Here is a 22,252-nt window from a genome sequence, read left to right on the forward strand (position 1 = left end):
AGGAACCAGAGATCAAATTGCCAACATCCATTGGATCATCGAAAAAGCAACAGAATTTCAGAAAAACATCTACTTTTGCTTTATTGACTATGCCAAATCCATTGACTGTTTGTATCACAACAAACTCTGGAAAATTCTTCAAGAGATGGGAATACCAGACCATCTGACCTGCCTCCTGAGAAATTTGTATGCAGGTCAAGAAGCAACAGTTAGAACTGAATATGGAACAACAGACTGGTTCCAAATCAGAAAAGGAGTACGTCAAGGCTGTATATTTTCACCCTGCTTATTTAACTTATATGCAGAGTACATAATGAGAAATGCTGGACTGGATGAAGCACAAGCTGGAATTAAGATTGCCGGGAGAAATATCCATAATCTCAGATATGCAGATGACACCACCCTTATGGCAGAAAGCGAAGAACTAAAGAGCTTCTTGATGAAAGTGAAAGAGGAGAGTGAAAATGTTGGCTTAAAACTCAACATTCAGAAAACTAAGATCATGGCATCTGGTCCCATCACTTCATGGCAAATAAATGGGGAAACAGTGGAAACAATGACAGACTTTATTTTGGGGGGCTCCAAAATCACTGCAGATGGTGACTGCAGCCTTGAAATTCAAAGATGCTTACTCCTTGGAAGGAAAGTTGTGACCAACCTAGACAGCATATTAAAAAGCAGAGACATTACTTTACCAACAAAGGTCCATCTAGTCAAAGCTATGGTTTTTCCAGTAGTCATGTATGGATGTGAGAGTTGCACTATAAAGAAAGCTGAGCGCCAAAGAATTGATGCTTTTGAACTGTGGTGTTGGAGAAGACTCTTGAGAGTCCCTTGGACTGCAAGAAGATCAATCCAGTCAGTCCTAAAGGAAATCAGTCCTGAAAATTCATTGGAAGGACTGATGCTGAAGCTGAAACTCCAGTACTTTGGCCACCTAATGCAAAGAACTGACTCATTTGAAAAGATCCTGATGCTGGGAAAGATTGAAGGTGGGAGGAGAAGGGGATGACAGAAGATGAGATGGTTGGATGGCATCACTGAGTCAATGGACATGAGTTTGAGTGAACTCCAGGAGTTGGTGATGGACAGGGAGGCCTGGCATGCTGCAGTCCATGGGGTTGCAAAGAGTTGGACATGACTGAGTGATAGAACTGAACTGACTTATAATTTCAAATTATGGTTTTCTCAGGTTATGTGCCCAATAAACCTAGGTTTTAATTCCAGCTTTGTGACTTCCCTGAAGTGTGATTCTGGGCAAGTTCTCTACTTTTGTGAGCTTCTTGATAGTAGGATAATCATACCTATCTTTATTTAAAGGAATCTTTTTGGAACACAAATGAAATAATGATGGAAATGAAGTAATGAATTTTTAGCTCAGTGCCTGGCAAGGAGTATGTAGTCAATGACTACTGTTTTATGAATCCACCACCATTTCATTTTCTTAGACATTTTGTACAGAATTTGCATTTCTACATCTTGCCCTACTGTAATTTCTGTCCCTCTTTATTTTTGTAAAAAAGCTATTATATATACAGACAGGTGGTCAAGACAGATTGATAATTTAACAAATAATTATAAAATGAATACCTTGTGACCACCACCTAGGTCAAGAACAGGACATTCCCAGCACTGTGGCACACACCTGCATTCCCCGTACTTTCTCACAATTCAAGGGGTTTTCTTTCTTACCAAATGGAATCACCATGCTGACTAATTATTTTTGTGCTAATTATTTTGATACTTTTCCTTACAGTTTTACCATCTATGTATGCATTTATAAAGCATTCAATTTAGTTTTGTTGTTGAAATTTTCATGAATAGAGTCATACATCATTTGGGTATGATATATATGCTTCTTTCATTAAACATTATGTTTGTGAGGTCCGTTGATAGTATTTTGCATTGCTTTGCTTCATTCATTTCCTTTGCTAGATGGTATTCCATTTTATAAGTACCTTTGTTCTTTTTAAATATAGTTAGTGTTAGTTGCTCAGTCATGTCCAACTCGTCATGACCCCATGGACTGTAGCCTGACAGGCTCCTCTATCCAAGGGATTCTCAAGGCAAGAATACTTGAGTGGGTTGCCATGCACTTTTCTAAGGGATCCTCTCGGCCCCAGGATCGAACCTGGGTCTTCTGCAATGATAGGCAGATTCCTTATTGTCTGAGTCACTAAGGAAGCCAAAAGCTAACACTAATTGTACACCTTCTGTGTATTATTTTATAAAGTAAATGCTGTTATTATTCCCATTGTACATACACGGAAACAGACCCACTGAGAGACAGTGTGCTCAAGGGGTGGAACCAGGTGTCTAATGTAGATTGAATGAATGAAGTCGCTCAGTCGTGTCCAACTCTGCGACCCCATGGACTATAGCCTACTAGGCTCCTCCATCCATGGGATTCTCCAGGCAAGAGTACTGGAGTGGGTTGCCATTTCCTTCTCCAGGGGATCTTCCTGACCCAGGGATCGAACCCAGGTCTCCAGCATTCCAGTTAAGTTGCTCAGTCGTGTCCAACTCTTTGCGACCCCGTGGACTATAGCCCACCAGGCTCCTCTGTCCATGGGATTCTCCAGGCAAGAATACTGGAGTTGGTTGCCATTTCCTTCTTCAAGCAGAGGCTTTAACCTCTGAGCCACCAGGGAAGCCCCCATGGACTGCAGCCTACCAGGCTCCTCCGCCCATGGGATTTTCCAGGCAAGAGTACTGGAGTGGGGTGCCATCACCTTCTCCGCTAATGTAGATTACTGACTCCAAAACCCACAGAGTTCATTAACCTCATTCATAGGCTCAAGTTTTTCCGCCCCTTACTTAATTTTATTTAACTGCAGTTCGTTCCTAAAAGATTAAATGGATAGTCAAGCCCTCACATTTTTTGGTTTTAATTCTTATATAGGAAAACATCTTCTTTACAGAGTCACTTTGTACCAAAACTACCGTAGTTTTTTTGTACTTATTATTGCTCTTTGATTCTTTTCAAAATATTGCGAAACTATGCCCTAGTTTTACCACTCAGATTAAACTCAAATTTCAGTAGTTTTTCCTGTTCAAATATATGCGCAGCCTCTTCCCAGGCATTCATTGCTAATTCAAACATTCTGCTTCTTTGTTGATTACTAATTCTCAGTGTTCTTCTCTTTTTCATTCCTTTTCTCTTCTCACCATTCATAATCATTTCTGTGGCTACTGAATCTCTCCTGTCACCTCTCCCCACACTTTGATGCCATTGACCTTGTCCCTTTTCACTTCCAAAATATTTTAAGGGCAGATCATTAGTGAAGGGTTTTTAAAAATTAGGAAGGACAACTTTAGAGTAGTTGTAGTTTGATGTGTTTTAGGTCTGGGTGTTGTTGATTCAGCTGATTCCACAAATATATATAGAATTACTTGCTAACTATGCATTTTGCATGGCTGATTTATTTTTGTTAACCATACCTCATCCTCTTCTACCTCCCCACCCTAGCCCAGGAAAAGTGAGATAAGCACTGTTGTCACCATTTTCAGATGGAAAGATCAGGACTAAGGAAGTCAAGAGCTTGACCAAGTTCACAGAGTTCATGTGCAGCAAAGCTGGGGCTTCAGACCTCAGGTCTGCTGACTCCTAGCCAAGTGCTCTTTCTCCTTGAACCTCTATTGAAGTTACAGTTCATAAGAAGGGGAAATGGTCATGTATTTTTCCTTTAATTTCATGCATTCCTTTATTCTTTCTTTCAAACAATGAACATATATTGAGGATTCACCTTTTCCAGGCGTAGCACTAAGGTCTGGAAATAACAAATTGAATAATGGGTGGACCTGCCCTTGACAAGCACATGGTTTGGGGTAAACCCGCTCTGTTCTTAGCCGTTGAGTCTTGTTGGACACTTTGTGACCCCATGGACTATGGCCTGCCAGGCTCCTCTGTCCATGGGGATTCTCCAGGCAAGAATACTGGAGTGGGTTACCATGCCCTTCTCCAGGGAATCTTCCCAACCCAGGGATCGAATCCAGGTTTCCCTCATTGCAGGAGGAGTCTTTACCATCTGTGCCATTAGGGAAGCCCTAGGGGTACCCATAATAGAGTATAATCTCGCATGTGTGATACCGTTGGAGTGTCTACTGTGCCTGAAGCCCACTAGAGAGGGGAGATGGTCTGGGAAGGTTTCTTAGAGAAGAAGTTGGTTGCATGAACTTGCTTGAATTATTTTCTCCACATTAAAAATTGTTTAGTTCCTTGTTTGTGGACCTACAGTGACCTTGATGTGGCCTTTAGGGGTTCCCATTACTTCTCTGGCCTCTGGCTCATTACCTGCTTTTGCCAATACTCTCCAATTGCTTTCAAACCACAAGCACATCCAGACACCCCTGCGGATGACTCCCATTTCCTGCTCTCTCTGCCTAGGCACCTGCGGGTCTTTCCTCCGAGAGTGTTCATCTGCAAAGCCATCTTCTCTAACAGTCTGCGTTACTGTTCTTAAAATATGACTTCGCATGTTTCTAAAAACCCTTTCTCTTTGAGTACATTTAACTAATTCTTAATTATTTCTCTCCTTCAGACCTGTAATTTTTAACATTATAGATCAGAATTTCATAATGAGTTTTCCTGGTATCACATGGCATATAATATTTGTATATTTCCTTCAGGTCAGTTTTGCAACCATTCTTATAATAACTTTTTGTCTCTAACCTGTAATGTGTTATATTAAATAATATTTATTTTGATATTTTAAAAAAATATTTATTTGACTGTGCCGGGTCTTAGTGGCAGCATGTGGGATTTTTTAGCTGTGGCATGTAAAATCTAGTTCCCTGACCAGGGATAGAACCCAGACCCCCTGCATTGGGATCATGGAGTCCTGGCCACTGGACCACCAGGGAAATCCCTGTTTTTGATATTTTAAAGTCACTTATGCCCTGCCTTTTTCATAGACATTTTAAAGTAGTTCTGATCTCGGTTGGAGCTCTGCTCTGCCACATGCTGTTGCATGACCTCAGGAAAGGTGCTCAGCCACCTGGAGCCTCAGCTTTTCCATCAGAGACATGGGGTGACACCTGCCCTGCTCCACCTTGTGCAGGAGACAAGGTGGCTGGAAATGCTAAGATGCCATGTAAACGGGAGGTTTGGTGTCTCTGCTGCTCTGCCTGGAACGCAGTCTGCTCACGGTACTGAAGTCTGCATGGCAGCTGGCTGAATTCGAGCCTGGAAGGGAATTGAACTCACTCTCTGTCTCCATTGCCTGTCCTGCCATGATTTGGCCACCACTACCTCTTCTCAGGATGACTGAGTGGCCTCATAAAGCAGTCTTTCTGCCTCTCCTTTCACACTCCTCTTGTCTGTTCCCCTTGCTGCCTCAAAGTGATCTTTCTGAAATGAAAATGGAATCCTGTTCTCTTGGCAGCATCCAGATTTGTTAATGTGGTTTATAAAGACCCTTTGTGGTCCAGCCACTGCTCATCTCTCTTTTACTGTGTTTAGCCCTTAATTCACAAAGCTGAGACTTCTGAGTTTCTAGACATGATGATAGCACTCTGCCTGGGTCTTTCCCCTCAATGCACCCCCCTTTTTCCTAGCTGGATGGTATTCATCTCTTAGGTTTTAATTCAGATGTCACTTCCTCCACAAAGCCTTACCTGATACATTCTAGTTTGGATTAGGTGTTTTTTTCACCTGGTCATACAGTCCTCTCCCAGTGCCCTCCTCCCATTTTAATAACAGAGACACCAAACTGAAATTGTCTATGTGACACTCTGGGTTGTTTGTCAGAATGTTCGAAATGCCTGGCCCCTAGCACTTCCTGCAGTGAATGAACCAATGAATGAGTACGAGTTTCCTGGACACAGATATTTGGTTTATTTACCAGCAGTCATAAATCTACTTTGTGGTTATGGTATTTATCAGAATGTAATTAACCTCCTCTTTTATTTTCTTAACAGACAAAGATATAAGCAGTGGGAGTTATAACCTTTCCTCTGCAACGACCGGCAGCTACTACAGTTGTGTCAGCCAGGTCACTATAGGTGAGCAACTGAGTCTTGTTTTAATGAAAATTATTATTACTTGTAAAGGGTTGGGGTGTGGGGCTAAGGAAGGAGTGAGTAGAAAATGTAAACGCCGTGGAATTTATTTTCAGGATCAGGGCAATTGCTTGTGGACTCAACTTGCTGGGGCGCCCTCTTGTGGATCCTTATTACTTTTGCATAGAGATGGTTGGAGCTAATGTGGTCCAGACAGATTTAAAAAACATGGGTTTCCCTAACTCTCCATCATTTGCTTTCTCTTTCATTTGTGTATCACCTATATTATTATGTACTTAATATAAAAACTGACTTAGTGTTTTAAGATTTATTTTAAAAAGAAAATTTATATCACAATAGCAAATAGTATGTTTCCTATAATTTAATGCATAGTAGTGAAAGTTGCTCGGTTGTGTCTGATTCTTTGCAACCCCGTGGACTGTAGCCCGCCAGGCTCTTCAGTCCATGGGGATTCTCCAGGCAAGGATACCAGAGTGGGTTGCTGTTCCCTTCTCCAGAGGATCTTCCTGACTCAGGGATTGAACCTGGGTCTTCTGCACTGCGGGCAGATTCTATACTGTCTGAGACACCAGGGAAGCCCTATTCCTAGGTGGCTCAGTGGTAAAGAATCTGCCTATCAATGTAATGCGTACATGTGTAAAATAACAACAAATTAGTGTTACTGAATGCTAGCTATGCTTTGGGGGATTCTGTGTGTACCAGCTGCCCTGTCCCCTTACATCTCAGAAATAAAATCTCCTGTCATAGCACATGGCCTCCTCAGAAACTTGAAGTCTGCAGCCTGGGGCATGTGGCTCTCTGTCCCTCCCTCCCAGATGAAGGACTCCCTGCAGATACAGTAGGATCCTAGCGGAACATAACATGCTCACCTAGCAGTACTCTTTGGGGGAAGTACAACTGGGATAGAAACAATATCAGTAATAGGAAGACCTGAGAAGCACATTTCTTGAAAAGCCCAGAGAATTTCTAGAAGGGGAGACTGAGGAAAGTTAAAGTTAGACATCTACCCTGGTAACATCCCTGGAGCCATGTCAGTGGATGATGGGAGGGAAGCCAGGTACAAGGCCTTGAATAAGGAGTAATGAACTGTGAGTAGAGATGTCTCTTAAGACACGTGTCAATGAACGTGGAGGGGTAAATGGTGAAAACCATATGGGAGCTTTCTGTGCCAAGCGCTGTTCTAGGTGCTTTTCCTGTATGTACCCATTTAATCCTCATAACAATCCCATGAGATGGATGCTGTTATTTCTTCCATTTTACAGATGAGGGAACAGAGTTCTTAAAAAGTTAAAAAGAAAGAAAGAAAGAACACATGGATGGTAAGAGCTGGGATTTGAGCCCAGGTAATCCAACTCCCGTTGGATGTCACTCTTGTGAAATTGCCATGGGTCTAGTCAACTGTGGCCACCACGTCAGGGTGTTATGAACTGAATTTGTTTCTCCAAAGATAGATTGAAGCTTTAACCTCTGGTACCTGTGAATTGACCTTATTTGAAAATAGGGTGTGTACAGATGTAACCAAGTCAGGATGAGGTCACATTACTCTCAGACAGTAAAGCGTCTGCCTACAATGTGGGAGACCCAGGTTCAATCCCTGGGTCGGGAAGATCTCCTGGAGAAGGAAATGGCAACCCACTCCAGTCTTCTTGCCTGGAAAATCCCATGGACGGAGGATCCTGGCACACTACAGTCCATGGGGTCACAAAGAGTCGGACACGACTTAGCGACTTGACTTCACGTATGTACTTAGGGTGGGGCTTCTGATTCAATGTGACTGGTGTCTTTGTAAGCAGAGGAGAAGAGACACATGAGACACATATAAGAGGCAAAGGTTAGAGTCATGTGTCTACAAGTCAAGGAACTCCAACAATCACCAGCAACATCAGAGGCTAAGAAAAATGCAAACAACAGATTTTCTCCTAGAGACTTCAGAGAGAGCACAGCCCTGCCAAAATCTTGATTTCAGATTTCTAGCTCTAAAACTGTAAGAGGATAAATTTCTTTCTTTTTTTTTTTTTTTAAAGCCACCTAGTTTGTGGCCTTTTGTTACGGTAGCCCTCAGAAACTCATGTAACAGGGTCTTAAAAAAATTATGAATATTTTTTGGCTGTGATGGGTCTTTGTTGCTGTGCAGGCTTTTCTCTAGTTTCAGAGAGCGGCGGCTACTGCTTGTTGCCACGCACAGGCTTTCTCACTGCAGTGGCTTCTCTTGTTGCAGAGCACAGGCTCTAGGTGCATGGGCTTCAGTAGTTGCGGCTCCCAGGCTCTAGTGGTGCACAGGCTTAGTTGCTCTGCAGCATGTGGGATCTTCCTGGGCCAGGGATCAAACCTGTGTCCCCTGCATTAGCAGGTGGATTCTTATCCACGGTTCTGCCAAGTAAGTCCATGTGACAGGTTCTTACCTATGTACTCACCTCTGAAGAAGAGGTGGGTATGACACACAGTTTTCCCAGAAGGTGATGGGCCCTTGAATGTTGCTTCTGTTTCAACAGACTCAAACCGGCTGAACCCATAAGGAAAATTAACACTCTTACGAAAAACCTCAATGAACTTTTGGGCCAACCCAATATTATTTCACATAACAGGAAAGTCTGTTGGGAGGACTGGTTGATTAAGCTGTTCCTGATACTGTGAAAGACCTTCCATTTGCCTTCCTAGGAGAATCTATCTCTGTGGTGGCAGCCAGATGGTCCAGGAATTCCACTGAGACACAACAGTGATCAGAGGGAAAGGAGTGTTGGTGCCTTCCTCAGGCATGCCCTTGAGGAGCTGAAACTTTCCCTTGCAGGGTCTGCCTCTCTCATTGGGTGGGATTGGGTCACATGACCACCCTTCAGCCAGTCCCTGGCAAAGGAGATAAGATCATCTTTAGACCCATCCTTGCCCAGGTGGACATGGGAGAGGGCTAGATCTGCCTGCCCTCAGTCACTGGGCTGTGTGTGGGTGGGATGAATTCCCAAACAAAATTTGACTGTGGGAGGATGGCATGGGGGATGCACCGGAATCAGGCCGTGTCCATTGCCCACACTCTGTCCAGTACAAACTCTTTAAAAATATTTATAGTAAAAATAGCAAATAATTAACAACTTTATACTCAGTACTGGAGGGAGGACATCTCTGAGTCACCTAGCAGTTTTTTTTTTTTTTTTTTAAGAGCTCTTTTTGTTTTCTTTCATCTCCTGTACTTCAAGTGTCTCACTGTGAGGGAATTTCATTTAAGAAAACAGCACACTTCTGGACTTCTATTAATGTAGTTCTTTGTAGAAGGCAACGGCACCCCACTCCAGTACTCTTGCTTGGAAAATCCCATGGACGGAGGAGCCTGTTAGGCTGCAATCCATGGGGTCGCTAAGAGTCAGACACGACTGAGCGACTTCACTTTCACTTTTCACTTTCATGCACTGGAGAAGGAAATGACAACCCACTCCAGTGTTCTTGCCTGGAGAATCCCAGGGACGGGGGAGCCTGGTGGGCTGCCGTCTATGGGGTCGCACAGAGTCGAACACGACTGAAGTGACTTAGCATAGCATATGTCCTGACAAAAGAATTGCCAAAAAATCCAATCCACAGAAAAAATGACTCCTTCTGAAAAATTTCTACTTATCTGTGAGACCCTTGTAAAAACTCCTTATATCTTTAGTAAATGCCCATTTTACCATGTATGAGAGATTTAAGAATTTTGAAGTTATTTAACATCATGTTTTTTTCTCAAGACCGTCTATAATTTTGAGTGTTCCTTACATGTCTCTCTTTAGGATCTGGGGGCTACTGAGTGAGAATGTTGACATGTAACTCAAAGGGAGCTAGGACCCCTGCTTCTATCCCACTTCCCACCTGGAAACAGGGTGATGGGTACGAGAGAGTGAGTAGGCTACCAGTGTGACATTCTTATTACTTGCCTCTTGGACACTTGGACTCCAGCTGTCCACCAGCTGTTGGACAACCAGCCACCCAATATACTTTGACCTCATTGCTGCTATTAAATTTTGGCTGGTCTGGTTCTATTCCATTATAATTATGCAGATCTTATTATAGCTCATTTGTATCAATAACGTGAATTAATATATTTGCTAATGAACTCCATTTCTGCATTAAATGATGTAGAAATTTCCTAAACTTTAAAAAAGGACTGTGAACAATATTTTTTAAAAATTAAGCATGTTATAAATAAGCTATCACTTTATGAAAAAAATGGTAAAACCTGATAATCCAGAGTTCCTTCGGACTTTTAAGTCTAATGCTTTCACAGTGTGTGATAAATATTGTACACCCTGTTCTGTATAATGACTTCCAAGGAGCTTGGAATATGGAAAGAAGAAGAGGTGCTTAATCGAGTTTCCGAATGAAACAATGAGGCAAGGGAAAACATGGTCCTGTAATTGTTCTTCTTGTAAAAGGATTCTCTGGTGTATGTAGGAGGTAATACGTTTTCACAATTTTAATAAAAACATAATGGAACATCAATTTAAATGGAGCCTCCTCGAATTTCTATGGCCCAGTACACTTGTAGGAGCTATGGGAGATCCAAGAGTATTGATCGCAAGACAAACACACTTGCATCAGAGATTTAGTCCAACAAACAGTATCGGGGGCAGCCCTGGGGTCAGTAGCATTTGCTTCAGCTTCCACTGCAGCTCTGGCTCCACTGAGGTTCTGAACATTGAGAATTAGCATTCTCTGTGATTATCTTCAGGGGCTCCATTGCCCTCACCAGAGGAGCCCCTCATCTCACTACATTCCATTTACTCACCTTTTAGGAAGATGACCAACCAAGAAGAGTTCAGATAGTCCAGTTAGCATGTTCTCAAGTGTGTCAGCATTTCCCTTTCCTTGTGAATTCTGGTCCATTGAGATCCCTCTATGAAAAATTGTTTGGAAAGGAATAAGTGACCTCAGAGAAATTTGTGGGGGAAACAGATCCTGGTTCCATTTTCTAGAATCCTTCTTGTTGCCTGTGCTCTTAGCGAGGCAGGGTAGCTTTGAGGACCAGAGCACTTGTCTTCGATGAACCTGGGCTTGACTCTGTTATTTCTGTGTCGTTATTGACCTTGGGAAAGTAATAATGTTCCTTAGCCTTGGTTTCCTAATCTGTCAAATGGGAATATTAGTACGTTCCTGACAGGGTTATTGTGAGGTTTAAGTGAGGTGGTGCTGATAGATCCTTAGTGCATTGCCAGTAAGCGTTAGACAGGATCATAACTTCTAGTAGATTTATCGTTTTGTTTTGGGATTTATCATTTTATGACAGTGAAATAGAGCGTTCATTTCTTGGCATCAGCTGTGACTTCAATGTAGTTGCTTCCCAAATTTACAGCTCTGGTCCCATGTCTCCTGATCCTCATTGCCTTTGTTTTCCAGTAAAACTCTATCTCCTCCTGTCTAAAAACACACTCAACCTTCCTCAGCCCTTGCCAGGCCAGTCCTTCTGATGGCCACTGTGAGGATGGGGAAATTCACCTTTCTGTTTGCCATAAGTCTTCTCTGACATCTTGCCGGACAAAGCCACCTGGTGGCCCCAGACTCCTTTCTTTCCATCTTATTGTTGTATATCCCACTGGACTTCTTTTCCTTTCTTGCTGCCAACACTTAGATTTGGTCCCTTAGTAATGCTTTCTTAGCTTCTACATCATAGCCTCTATGTCACCTCCTTGCCACTGGTCTAGGAAGAGTTCTGTGAACAGTGGATATCTACTGAATGCCAGGATAAAGAGCCAAATAGAGAAACACTGGGAGGGAGTTTCAAAGATGATTAAGATACCCTCTGACCTTGCAGGATGCTCAGCTCATGAGGGAGACACACAGAAAAAAGGAACACTTGGCTGTGAAGTATCAGCAGAGACTGTCCGACACACGAAAGTGAAAGGGTTAGTTGCTCACTCCTGTCTGACTCTTTGTGACCCTGTGGACTGTAGCCCGCCAGGCTACTCTGTCCATGGGGTCTCTAGGTAAGAATACTAGAGTGGGTAGCCATTTTCTTCTCCAGGGGCTCTTCCCAACCCAGGGATCAAACCCAGATCTCCTGTATTGTAGGCAGGTTCTGTACCAACTGAGCCACCAGGGAAGCCCAGTCTGACACATGTCTGTGTTCAAGTGGTTTCATGCATATGTGGGAGGGCTGCCCAGACACCACTGTCAGGTCTTCAGGATCCAGGCATGCCCCCCACCTTGTTGCCCCTTTAGGGCTTTCTTGGTCCCTCAATACCCTCTCCCCTATCTGGACTGTCTCCCCTCACACCTCCAGTCCCTACACCCAGCACCTTTTCCAGGGCCTCTCTTTACTTGGTTAAGTCAGCTTTGAGAAGTCAGAGGAAGCTTCCCAGAAGGAATCAGCACCAGAGGAAGCAGGGACAGTTTCTGGCTTTTGCTGCAGTCTGTTTGATTTTGCCGGTCCCCACTTCAAAAACTTATTTAGAGCTATCATTTTGCCTAATAAGTAAAATCCAATTTTCTTACCTTGGCATTTAAGACCCTCAGCTATCTTGCATCAACCTACCTTTGCATTTTTATTTTTTTCCTGACTATACTTACATTGTATTTCTAAATTCTCTATCTTGGCTGCAGATGCAAAGGCCTGCAGAGGTCAGGCATGTAAGATAAATTAAGTGAAGCAGGCTGGGAGTAAGGCATTAAGGAGTGGTGGGGACTGTGGCAGACAGGAATTCCTTTATTCCACTTCAGTAGAGTTGCTCTGTGGTTGCTTCAGCTGACAGTTGCCACATGGGAATGCAGTCCAGTATTGCTAGATCTTTAGGGGAAGATCAAGAGGTTTTTTTTTTTTTTAATATTTATTTATTTTTGTCTCTGCTGGGTCTTTGTTGCTGCATGCAGGCTTTCTCTAGCGGTGGTTAGCAGAGCTACTGTTCCTTGCTGTGTGTGGGCTTCTCATTATAGTAGCCTTTCTTGTTGCAGAGCATGTGCTCCAGAGAATAGGCTCAGTAGTTGTGATGCATGGGCTTAGTTGCTCCGTAGCATGAGGGATCTTCTCGGACCAGGAACTGAACCTGTGTCTTCTGCATTGGCAGGCAAATTCTTTACCACTGGACCACCAGGAAAGCCCTGAAAATCAAGAGATTTTAAAAGAGAGAACAGAAAGCTGGATTTTTGTTAAAACTGCTCTAGATTTTTATTGTTGTCAATTTTAATTTTGCTTCAAATTAAGAAAAATGTAGGCTAACAAAACATAGCTACAGAATAAATCTGTTCTTCTGGTTGTTCTAGACTACAACCCTTAGCTAGAAGGCCAAGTTCATGCCATCTTTTCCATGACCTAGTTCATCTACTGAAAAGGGCTTTGTCTCCCAAAATCCTAAGGAGTGTTCCTGTCCTGCTTTAGTTCTTTCCTCTCACTTTGTATTCTCGTTAGTTGTAATTTAGGAGAAAGAACGTAGGTTTTGGAGCCAGACAGACCTGGCACTTACTGGCTGCTTGGCCTAGGGAAGATTCAGTTTCCTCATCCATAAAACTGAAATAGTGGAGAAGGGAGCAACAGAGGATGAGAAAGTTGGATGGCATCATCGACTTAAAGAACATGAGTTTGAGCAAACTCCGGGAGATAGTGAAGGACAGGGAAGCCTGGCGTGCTGCAGTCCATGGGCTCTCAAAGACTCATATATGACTTAGTGACTGAACAACACATCCTTGTATAATTGCTGTGAAGATTACAGTCACTTTTTGTAAAGTACCTAGAATGTAATAACAGTGAAAGTGTTAGTTGCTCAGTTGTGTCCAACTTTTGCCACTTTATGGACTGTAGCCCTCCAGGCTCCTCTGTCCATGGGATTTTCCAGGCAGGAATACTGGAGTGGGTTGCCATTCTCTTCTCCAGGGGATCTTTCCAACCCAGAAATCGAACCCAGATCTGTTGCATTGCAGGTAGATTCTTTACCATCTGAGCCACTAGGGAAACCAGAATGTAATAGACCTTCATTTATTTTTTCATTATAATCACAAGTCTTATCTCCTTTATTAGACTCTGAGCTCCTGAAGGACAAAGACTGGGCACCCAGCATACAGTATGTGCTTGATAAACATACATTGGTTACAATTCCTGCCTGCTTATTAGTAACATGAAGCCTTATCTCAAGTGGTGTTTTATTGACTCACAGCTAAGACTTCGGGGAAATACAAAAGGCAAGATGATGTGATGTTTTAATTGCTGATCCTGACCTTATGTGTCTGTCTTGCCAGGTTATGATGTTGCAGGGCCTGTTGCAATTGGGCTCACCCGCTGGAAAAATCCCTATGCACAAGGCAGACCCACCCTACCATCAGATCTGCCTCTCTTCATCTCCAAAGATGCAGGCGTCCCAGTGTATCACCGATCCCTCACTCGCAAGACGGAGCTGGCCACGCCTCTGTCTTGCCCAGCCTCACTGTCCATCACTCCAGTGCCTTCTTACAGCAGCAGCAGCCAGGAAACCCTGAGCCAGGACACAACAGGTAACGGTGGTGGTTTCCTGTTGGAGAGTCAGGACACAGTGTGTTTAAAGAGCCCTTCACGCATTTGCCTACTGAGGATTGCACCTGTATTTCTGCTTGTGGACCCCAACAATTCTCCCGTATTTGCTGGCCTTTAAATAGCTTGGGTGTATCAGAAGTAAGGTTAGATGTGTTCAGAAATATCTGACCTAAGCATTAGTTCTGTTTGGTATGATGTCATCTGGAAATCAACTCTAAATCAGAATTCCAGGACTTTTTGTTTGTTTAATTTCTATTCTCTACTTAGCGACAAGGCATCTATCTTGAATTAAACTCTTGTATTCAAGAAAGTTTTGAATGCAATCAAGTTGGTAGTCAGTTACCATCAACATGTGATGCTCCACCAGTTTGATCTATGTCAGGGGTCTGCCCATCACTGCCAATGGGCCAAATCTTGGCTGCCACTTGTTCTTTTTTCAGCCCAAGAACTAAAAATAGTTTCTGTTTTAAATGGTCAGTATCTTAGTCTGTTCATGCTGCTATGACATAAGACCACAGATCAGGTAGTTCATAAAAAAAGCAAATTTATTTTTCACAGTCTGGGGGCTGGAGGTTTGAGATCAGGATGCCAGCATAGTTGGGTGAGGACCCTTTTTTGGGTCACAGACCTCTCATAGTGTCCTTACATGACAGAAAGGGTGAGGGATCTCTGTAGGGTCTTTTTTATAAGAATGCTAATCCCAGTCATGATGGCTTTACCTTCATGACCTAACCACCTCCCAAGGGTCCCACCTCCTAATACCATCATATTAGGCATTAGGATTTCAAATGTATACATTTTAGAGGGATATAAACATTCAGACCATACTGTGGGAAAAAATTAAAAGGATGATAATCTTTGAGACATGAGAAATTCACATTTCAGTATTCATATATAAAGTTTTATTGGGACACAACCACTTATGTATTTGTCTCTGGTTGCTTTCAGGTGACAATGGCAGAGTTGAGTAATTGTGACAGAGATGTTATGGTCTGCAAAGCCTAAAATATTTGCCATGTGTCTCTCTGCAAAAAATGTTGACCACTGATCTATGTGATCTTTGGGGCTCATGACTTGTACAGTCAGGGCAAGAAGAATATTCACAGCATCTTACTTTGAAATTTATTGCTTCCATTATACTTTGAGTTGTGGAAAGCTTTACTTAGGCAAGAATGGTCAGTTAATTAAACATTTCTAGAGTCTTGAGTTGGAGGTTTAAAATATGCAAAATCTATCCTGCCACTATTTTTTTCCCCCTACAGATACAACACTTAGAGATAATGGTTTAGGCGGAGAAATTCAATGCGTAATTTCTGTTCTGGAGATAAATTTTTGAAGGTTGACACTCAACATTGCACAATGATATTCAACAAATTCACAGATGCTGCCACCTAGAGATGAGACACTGATATTGCAGACTTTCCAGATGATCGAGAGCAGTCTCTCAACAGTGGATTGCAGACTTCACTAAATGTTCAGAGTCCCCAGCTGCTTAGAAATGAAGATGCCTGGGCTCTATCCAGGGGATGCTGTGGGCATGGCACAGAGCAAGCTTCAGTGTCTGCTTTCTGCAGACTGCTCCCTCCTGAGATTTTTATTCCTGAGTTTCCCACACACACCTTGGGGTGTCACAAATATGACACACAAGTGTCTTTGGTTAAGTGGCTGGATGATATTGCAGGATGCTGGGGGATATTTGCATACCATTAGCTCTGGAAACCTGAGCATCTTTCTGGTTGTCCTGATTGAAGGTCAATTGGAGAGTAGAGAAATCATGATCTGAAGTATGAACATTTTCCATATTTATGTTTGAAATCTCCTGCACTTTGATTTATCATGATTGAAAACTGACTCTGCCTGCTTTAAAAAGTTGAGTAAAATCCGAAGTTAAGAAAAGTGCTGGCTTTGGCCCGGGCAGCTGCGAGGTTATGGCATTTCGTGGCAAAGAGGAATGTGAAATGGCAGCTGCCAGATTAGCATTTTAACATGTTTCCCTTTGAGTTGACTTTTCATTTCCTTTTTCCATAGAGCCTCACAGTCTGATTTTTGGAGGAGGTTTCTATTTTTAACTTGTAGGTTTTCAGAAACAAATGAAAAGCCCATATTTCTCTTCAATCCTAGGAACTTTCTCTTAGCAATAAAATGTTGAATTTTTACAAGCAACTGGTTTTTAGTAATAATAATTTGTGTATTTACAAAGTAAGCCTGACAATGATACATTAAACAAGCGGGTAGTATTTTATAATAGAATATTATAGATTCTGGTATAACTTCTGTGAGTCTCAACTATGATTATCTATAGGTTAATTATTGCATTTGTTGATTTCTTACAGCAGTTTATTGATTTTAATTGTATTTTTTTGGTGTGAAAGCTTCCAGTTTCATTTCTCTTTCTTGTTTGTTTGTTTATTTTTTTGCTGCATCTTGCAGCATGTGGGATCTTAGTTCCCCAACCAGGGATTGAATCCATACCCTCTGCATTGGAAGTACAGAGTCTTAGCCACTGGACCACCAAGGAAGTCTCTCCTTCCTGTTTTCAATAATAAAGTTAATTTATGTATACATATATACATACACACACATACACACATATAGATTTGATTCTGTTGCTAGTTTGAAGAAAACTCTGAGGTAAGATAAGTCACTTTAACTCTAGGAGAGTGCTTCCTACAATTTCCAGACTGAATTTCCAACTCTGTTTAATGGTGCCACAGTCCACGCAGACCCCAGGGCAGATACTGGGTGTCCTCATGTTTTAACGCTCTGCTGCCATCAGCCTCCACAGCCAGCTGACTGACATGTGCATTGTCTACTCTAGAGTGTCTCTGATTCAGAGCATCCTCTCCATCCCCATTGCATTATCTCACTCCAGCTCTCATGATCTCTACTAGAGGAGCCTCCCCACTTCTTAATTCTTCTATGTCCTTGGGGTTAGCTTTTCCAAATTCATCTCTTCCCCTGTTTTCCACTCTTTCTCCCTCTCTCCATTTCCCTCCCACTTGAAAATCTCTGTTGAGAGAAAGAATGGAGAGAGAGAATATTTTTAAAAAGATAATCACTGAGAGTTCCCCAGAATTGAGAGACAGAAATATTTTGATTCAAGAAACACAGTAATGCCGAGCAGAATAAGTAAAAATAAATCCACGTATAAACATATTGTGGTGAGTCAGCAAAAGACAAAGAGAAAAATCTTAGCAATCTGAGCGGAAAAGCAGATTTACCACGAATGAGAAACAATTAAGGAGGAAGCCTTTCCAATGATAATGATAGAGGCTAGAAGACAGTGAATCGATATCTTCAAAGTGCTGAAAGAGGTAATGGTCAGTTCAGAATTCTGAACCCAGCTAAGTGATCATTGAAGAGGGAGGTCAGCATTAGAACATTTTTGGAGAAAGACTGGGAAGGTGTACCCAGTGCACAGCTACTGGAAGAATGGCTGTAAAGCCTATTTAATTTTTAAAAATATTTTTATTAAAAAAAATCTATTTATTTGACTGTGCCAGGTCTTTAGTTGTGGGATTTTAACTTTTAGTTGCAGCATGTGGAATCTAGTTCCCTTCACAGGGATTGAACCGGGGCCCCCTGCATTGGGAGTGCAGAATCTTAGCCCTTGGACCACCAGGGAAGTCCCCTGAAGAGCCTATTTTAGAAAAGAAGGAATTTGAGCCTAAAGAAAAGCTAAGATGAAAGAAATAAAGAGAGGAAGAAATACATGTTTAATTTAGAAAGATCCCTCTAGAAGAATGGTTTTCAACCAGGGTTAATTTTATTTCATGGGTATTTGTCAATGTCTGGAGGTATTTTTGGTTGACACAATGGGACAGAAGGTACTATGAACATCTACTGATGCTGAAGCTGAAACTCCAATGCTTTGGCCACCTGATGTGAAGAACTGGCTCCCTTGAAAAGACCCTGATGCTGGGAAAGATTGAAGGTGGGAGGAGAAGGGGAAGACAGAGGATGAGATGGTTGGATGGCATCACTGACTCAATGGACATGAGTTTGAGCAAGCTTTGGGGGTTGGTGATGGACAGGAAAGCCTGGCGTGCTGCCATCCATGGGGTTGCAAAGAGTTGTACACAACTGAGCTACTGCACTGAATTGAATGGGTAGAGGCTAGGAATGCTGCTAACCATCTGCAGTGTATGTGCCATGGTCCCATGTTCATCATCAATTCTTAACACTGCCTCCTTCCTTTGCATTTCTCTTCTTATATGTTGTACCTTGACCTTGCAGTGGGCCCCCACCTTTATGACATTTCCAGGACTGTCTTTGATAAAATATATCCTTCACACTTTTGATTTTCCTTTTTCTATGTTTCTTTGTGTCCTTTGACTCTTCCTAAATTCTATCTCATGCTGCATATAGGTCTTTTCTTGTTCACTTATACCAATTTTTCAACCTTGGCCCTATTGACATTTCGGGTTGAGTAATTCTTTGTTATGGAGGCTGTCTTGTGCATTGTAGATGTTTAGTAGCATCTCTGGTTTCTACCTGATGGATGCCAATTGTGACAACCAGAAATATCTCCAGACAATGCCAAAAGTCTTCTTGATTCTAAAATTGCCCCTAGTCGGGAAAATGAAAGTGAAAGTCACTCAGTTGTGTCCAACTCTTTGTGATCACATGGACTATATAGTCCATGGAATTCTCCAGGCCAAAATACTGGAGTGTGTAGCCCTTCCCTTCTCCAGGGGATCTTCCCAACCCAGGAGTAGAACCCAGGTCTCCTGCATTGCAGGTGGATTCTTTACCAACTGAGCTATGAGGGAAGCCCCTAGTCTAGAACCACTGATTTATACTAATTCAGTCCAGTGCAGTTCTCTGGACTTCTGCTTTTATCCATTCTTTTGATCTGTCTTTTAACTGATATAGTTAAACCATTCACATTTAAAGTGATTATTGATAGAGCTGGGTAAATATCTACTGCTTTGTAACTGCTTTCTATTCATTGCATTTGTTTGCTGTTTCTTCTTTTCTCTCTCGTTTTAATTGAACATTTTATATGATATTTAAAATGGAGTGGACCATATATGCGAGACAGCAAAAGAGACACAGATGTAAAGAACAGACTTATGGACTCTGTGGGAGAAGGCGAGGGTGGGATGATTTGAGAGAATAGCATTGAAACATGTATATTACCATATGTGAAATAGATCGCCAGTCCAGGTTCGATGCATGAGACAGGGTGCTCAGGGCTGGTGCACTGGGATGACCCTGAGAGATAGGATCGGGAGGGAGGTGGGGGGAGGTTCAGGATGGGGAACACATGTACACCCATGGCTGATTCATGTCAATATATGGCAAAAACCACTACAATATTGCAAAGTAATTAGCCTCTAATTAAAATAAATAAATTAAAACAAAACAAAAATGGAATGGGTACCTACCCCCTTATTTCTCTGTCTTTAAAACGTTTTCCTTTTGTCAAAACATCCCTGAAGGGGTAATTCAACTTTAATTTTATGTGATGGAATGTTTCCTAGTAAAGTTTATATGGAATGTAGTAGGTATCATGGTTAACCTGCTAATGCTGGGAAGTTGTAATAAGTGAAACTGCTTGTCCTGGCTTTCTGGAAGGTGATCTGTGGTTTTCTAGAATATTGGCTGGGTAGAAGATGTCACAGTAGAAGGGCAGGCATTTGAGTAGAGGTTGTTCAAATGAGGAACTAGTATTCCAAACAGTGGGCAGTGCATGGAGACTGATCCCAGAGCAATTATGGGTTGTGTGTCCTTATAGTCAAACTTGAGCACTGAATGCATTATATACAGAGATGCTGTTATATGGGGTCGTTGGGTTCTCTGGGGCTATTACTTTGGTGTTCAACTTTTTTTGGGATTCCATGAGTTAATTGACATCTGTGAACGGACCTAGAATCTTAACTCATGTATATGCCACTTCTCTGAGAAAAACTGAGGTTAGTTGGGGACTGCCCGCATTTTAGAACTAAGAGGATGGTTGGGAATGTTTATTTGACAAGAGAACTGGCTGAGAGAAATAAATCACTGAGCTTTCTTCAAGTTTCCTAATTTCCTCTTGTTCTCTTAAATTTGGCTGTATCGTTCTTTTCAGAATTCAAGACCATGTGCTGCCATTAACTTCTGATTCTAGCACAATCCCGTTAATCCCTTCTCCAGGTATAGTGGTTATTTAGTTTTAGAAGATTGAAAGCATCAGTGAATCAGGGAATGATTAATGGCACATGAGGACAAAGTCAATTAAATGATGCAGCTATGAAGTTTCTGGAGGATTTCTGATATATGAAACTGAAAAACCTGATTTAAAACTATTAAATCTGGTTTGCAAAGGATGATATATTTTAGAATCAAAAGGCATTAAAATGCTCCAATAAACTCAGCCATTCATCCAGTCATCCAGATTCTTGCTACCTGATGTGTGGTCCTCTAGAGATAAGAAGGCTTGAGCTGGGATTAAGCAATATAATCCAAAAGGGGCACGTCTGAGGGATAGTTTGGAGGGAGCTTCAGCACATCTTGGTGATTAATAGATGTGGTATGTGACTGAGTGGATATTGTATGTGCTTCCAGATAAGTTGAACTATATTACTGAAACTTGATTGTTTAGGCCAGTTCTCTCAAACTTTAATGTGAATACAGATCGCTTGGAGATGTTAAACTGAAGATTCTCATTCAGTAGATGGGGGTTGAGGGTGACATCCTGCTTTTCTGACAAGCTCCTGTATGACTGTTGTGGAGCTTGTAATTTAGTGTGAGATGCAGACAACAAAATCACACCCCAAAATGTATAGTATAGTATAGTGATGAGCAGGCAGGTGCTGTGAAGGAAAGGGATCTTTTTAAAGATCCTTGGAAATCTTGTTTTTATCAAAACATGCCTCTGAGTTCCCAGAACAGCACTCCATAAAGACATTTGCTTTACCACCAGTTATAAGCAGAAGGTCTGCTTATACCATGTTTTGGGAAAATGATTGACCAGTGTGGTATGTGTTCTGACTTTTTTGTATACATGGTTTTAGATACAAAAAAAACCCAACAACCACAGTACTGCTTGAGGGTGGGGGGTGGGGGGGAATTAGTTAGCTTGGTTTGGGTTTCCTGGGAAGTAGGTTCAAAGCTAGAGATGGAAATGTAAGAAGTTTATTGGGGAGAACCCTTGAGATCAATGTGTATGAGTGTATTTGTGGATGTGGGCGGTGAGGATGGGAGTGGGAACGGAGCAGGGCTGGGTAGAGCCGGGATTTGGACTGTGATGACATACACAGGCTTCAACGCATCATATAGAGTGATCTGGAGCCGGCCGGCCTTCAGAATTGTCCCCCAGTGGGGCTTTGTACCTCTCATCACTGCCTGGAGGCAACCTGCTACCGGAAAGGGGTGTGACCTTGAGACATTCTCTTGGAGGGTAAGGCCCCAAAGACAGAGAAACTCAGCTGAACGCCATCAGCACCAATACTTAGAGCAGCTGGGGGAGTGTCAGGGCTCACTACAGCCTCTGCTACATCAGCTGATTGAAATGAAGGGATTAAGAAATTATAAAGGGGGAAAGGCAAGTTGGCTGCACAGTGGATTTCTCAAGCCACTGGTATGGTAAGTCGGCTGGGGTGGGAGGCGATGACTGTGCCACTTGTTTGTTTAACTGAGTCTGGAGTTGAAGTAGGTTAGGGTTTTTGAGATGTGGTTCATCAGAGTTCATCCAGTGGGTTTTTGGAGAGCAACTGACTTGTAAATTATTTTCAAAGTCGGGAACGCATAGAGGATCTAAGCTTTGAATTCTGTGGTGGGAGAGGTGGT

General features: G+C 42.3%; 1 protein-coding gene across 5 annotated transcripts in view; it reads left to right on the forward strand.

The window, feature by feature from the left end:
• ANO4 (anoctamin 4) overlaps positions 1–22,252 on the forward strand; it is a 432,231-nt gene that overhangs the window by 11,766 nt on the left and 398,213 nt on the right. For 4 of the 5 annotated variants that reach the window (XM_019961160.2, XM_070789603.1, XM_070789604.1 and 1 more), the window contains exons 2-3: positions 5,920–6,003; positions 14,209–14,460. In XM_019961160.2, coding sequence (XP_019816719.2) covers positions 5,920–6,003; positions 14,209–14,460 — 336 coding nt within the window. Of the gene's footprint in view, positions 1–5,919; positions 6,004–14,208; positions 14,461–22,252 lie in introns of those variants that run through there. The other variant, XM_070789605.1, reaches the window with a different exon arrangement.

The sequence above is a fragment of the Bos indicus genome, chromosome 5 (assembly GCF_029378745.1).
Source record: "Bos indicus isolate NIAB-ARS_2022 breed Sahiwal x Tharparkar chromosome 5, NIAB-ARS_B.indTharparkar_mat_pri_1.0, whole genome shotgun sequence".
In the NCBI taxonomy this organism is placed as follows: domain Eukaryota; kingdom Metazoa; phylum Chordata; class Mammalia; order Artiodactyla; family Bovidae; genus Bos; species Bos indicus.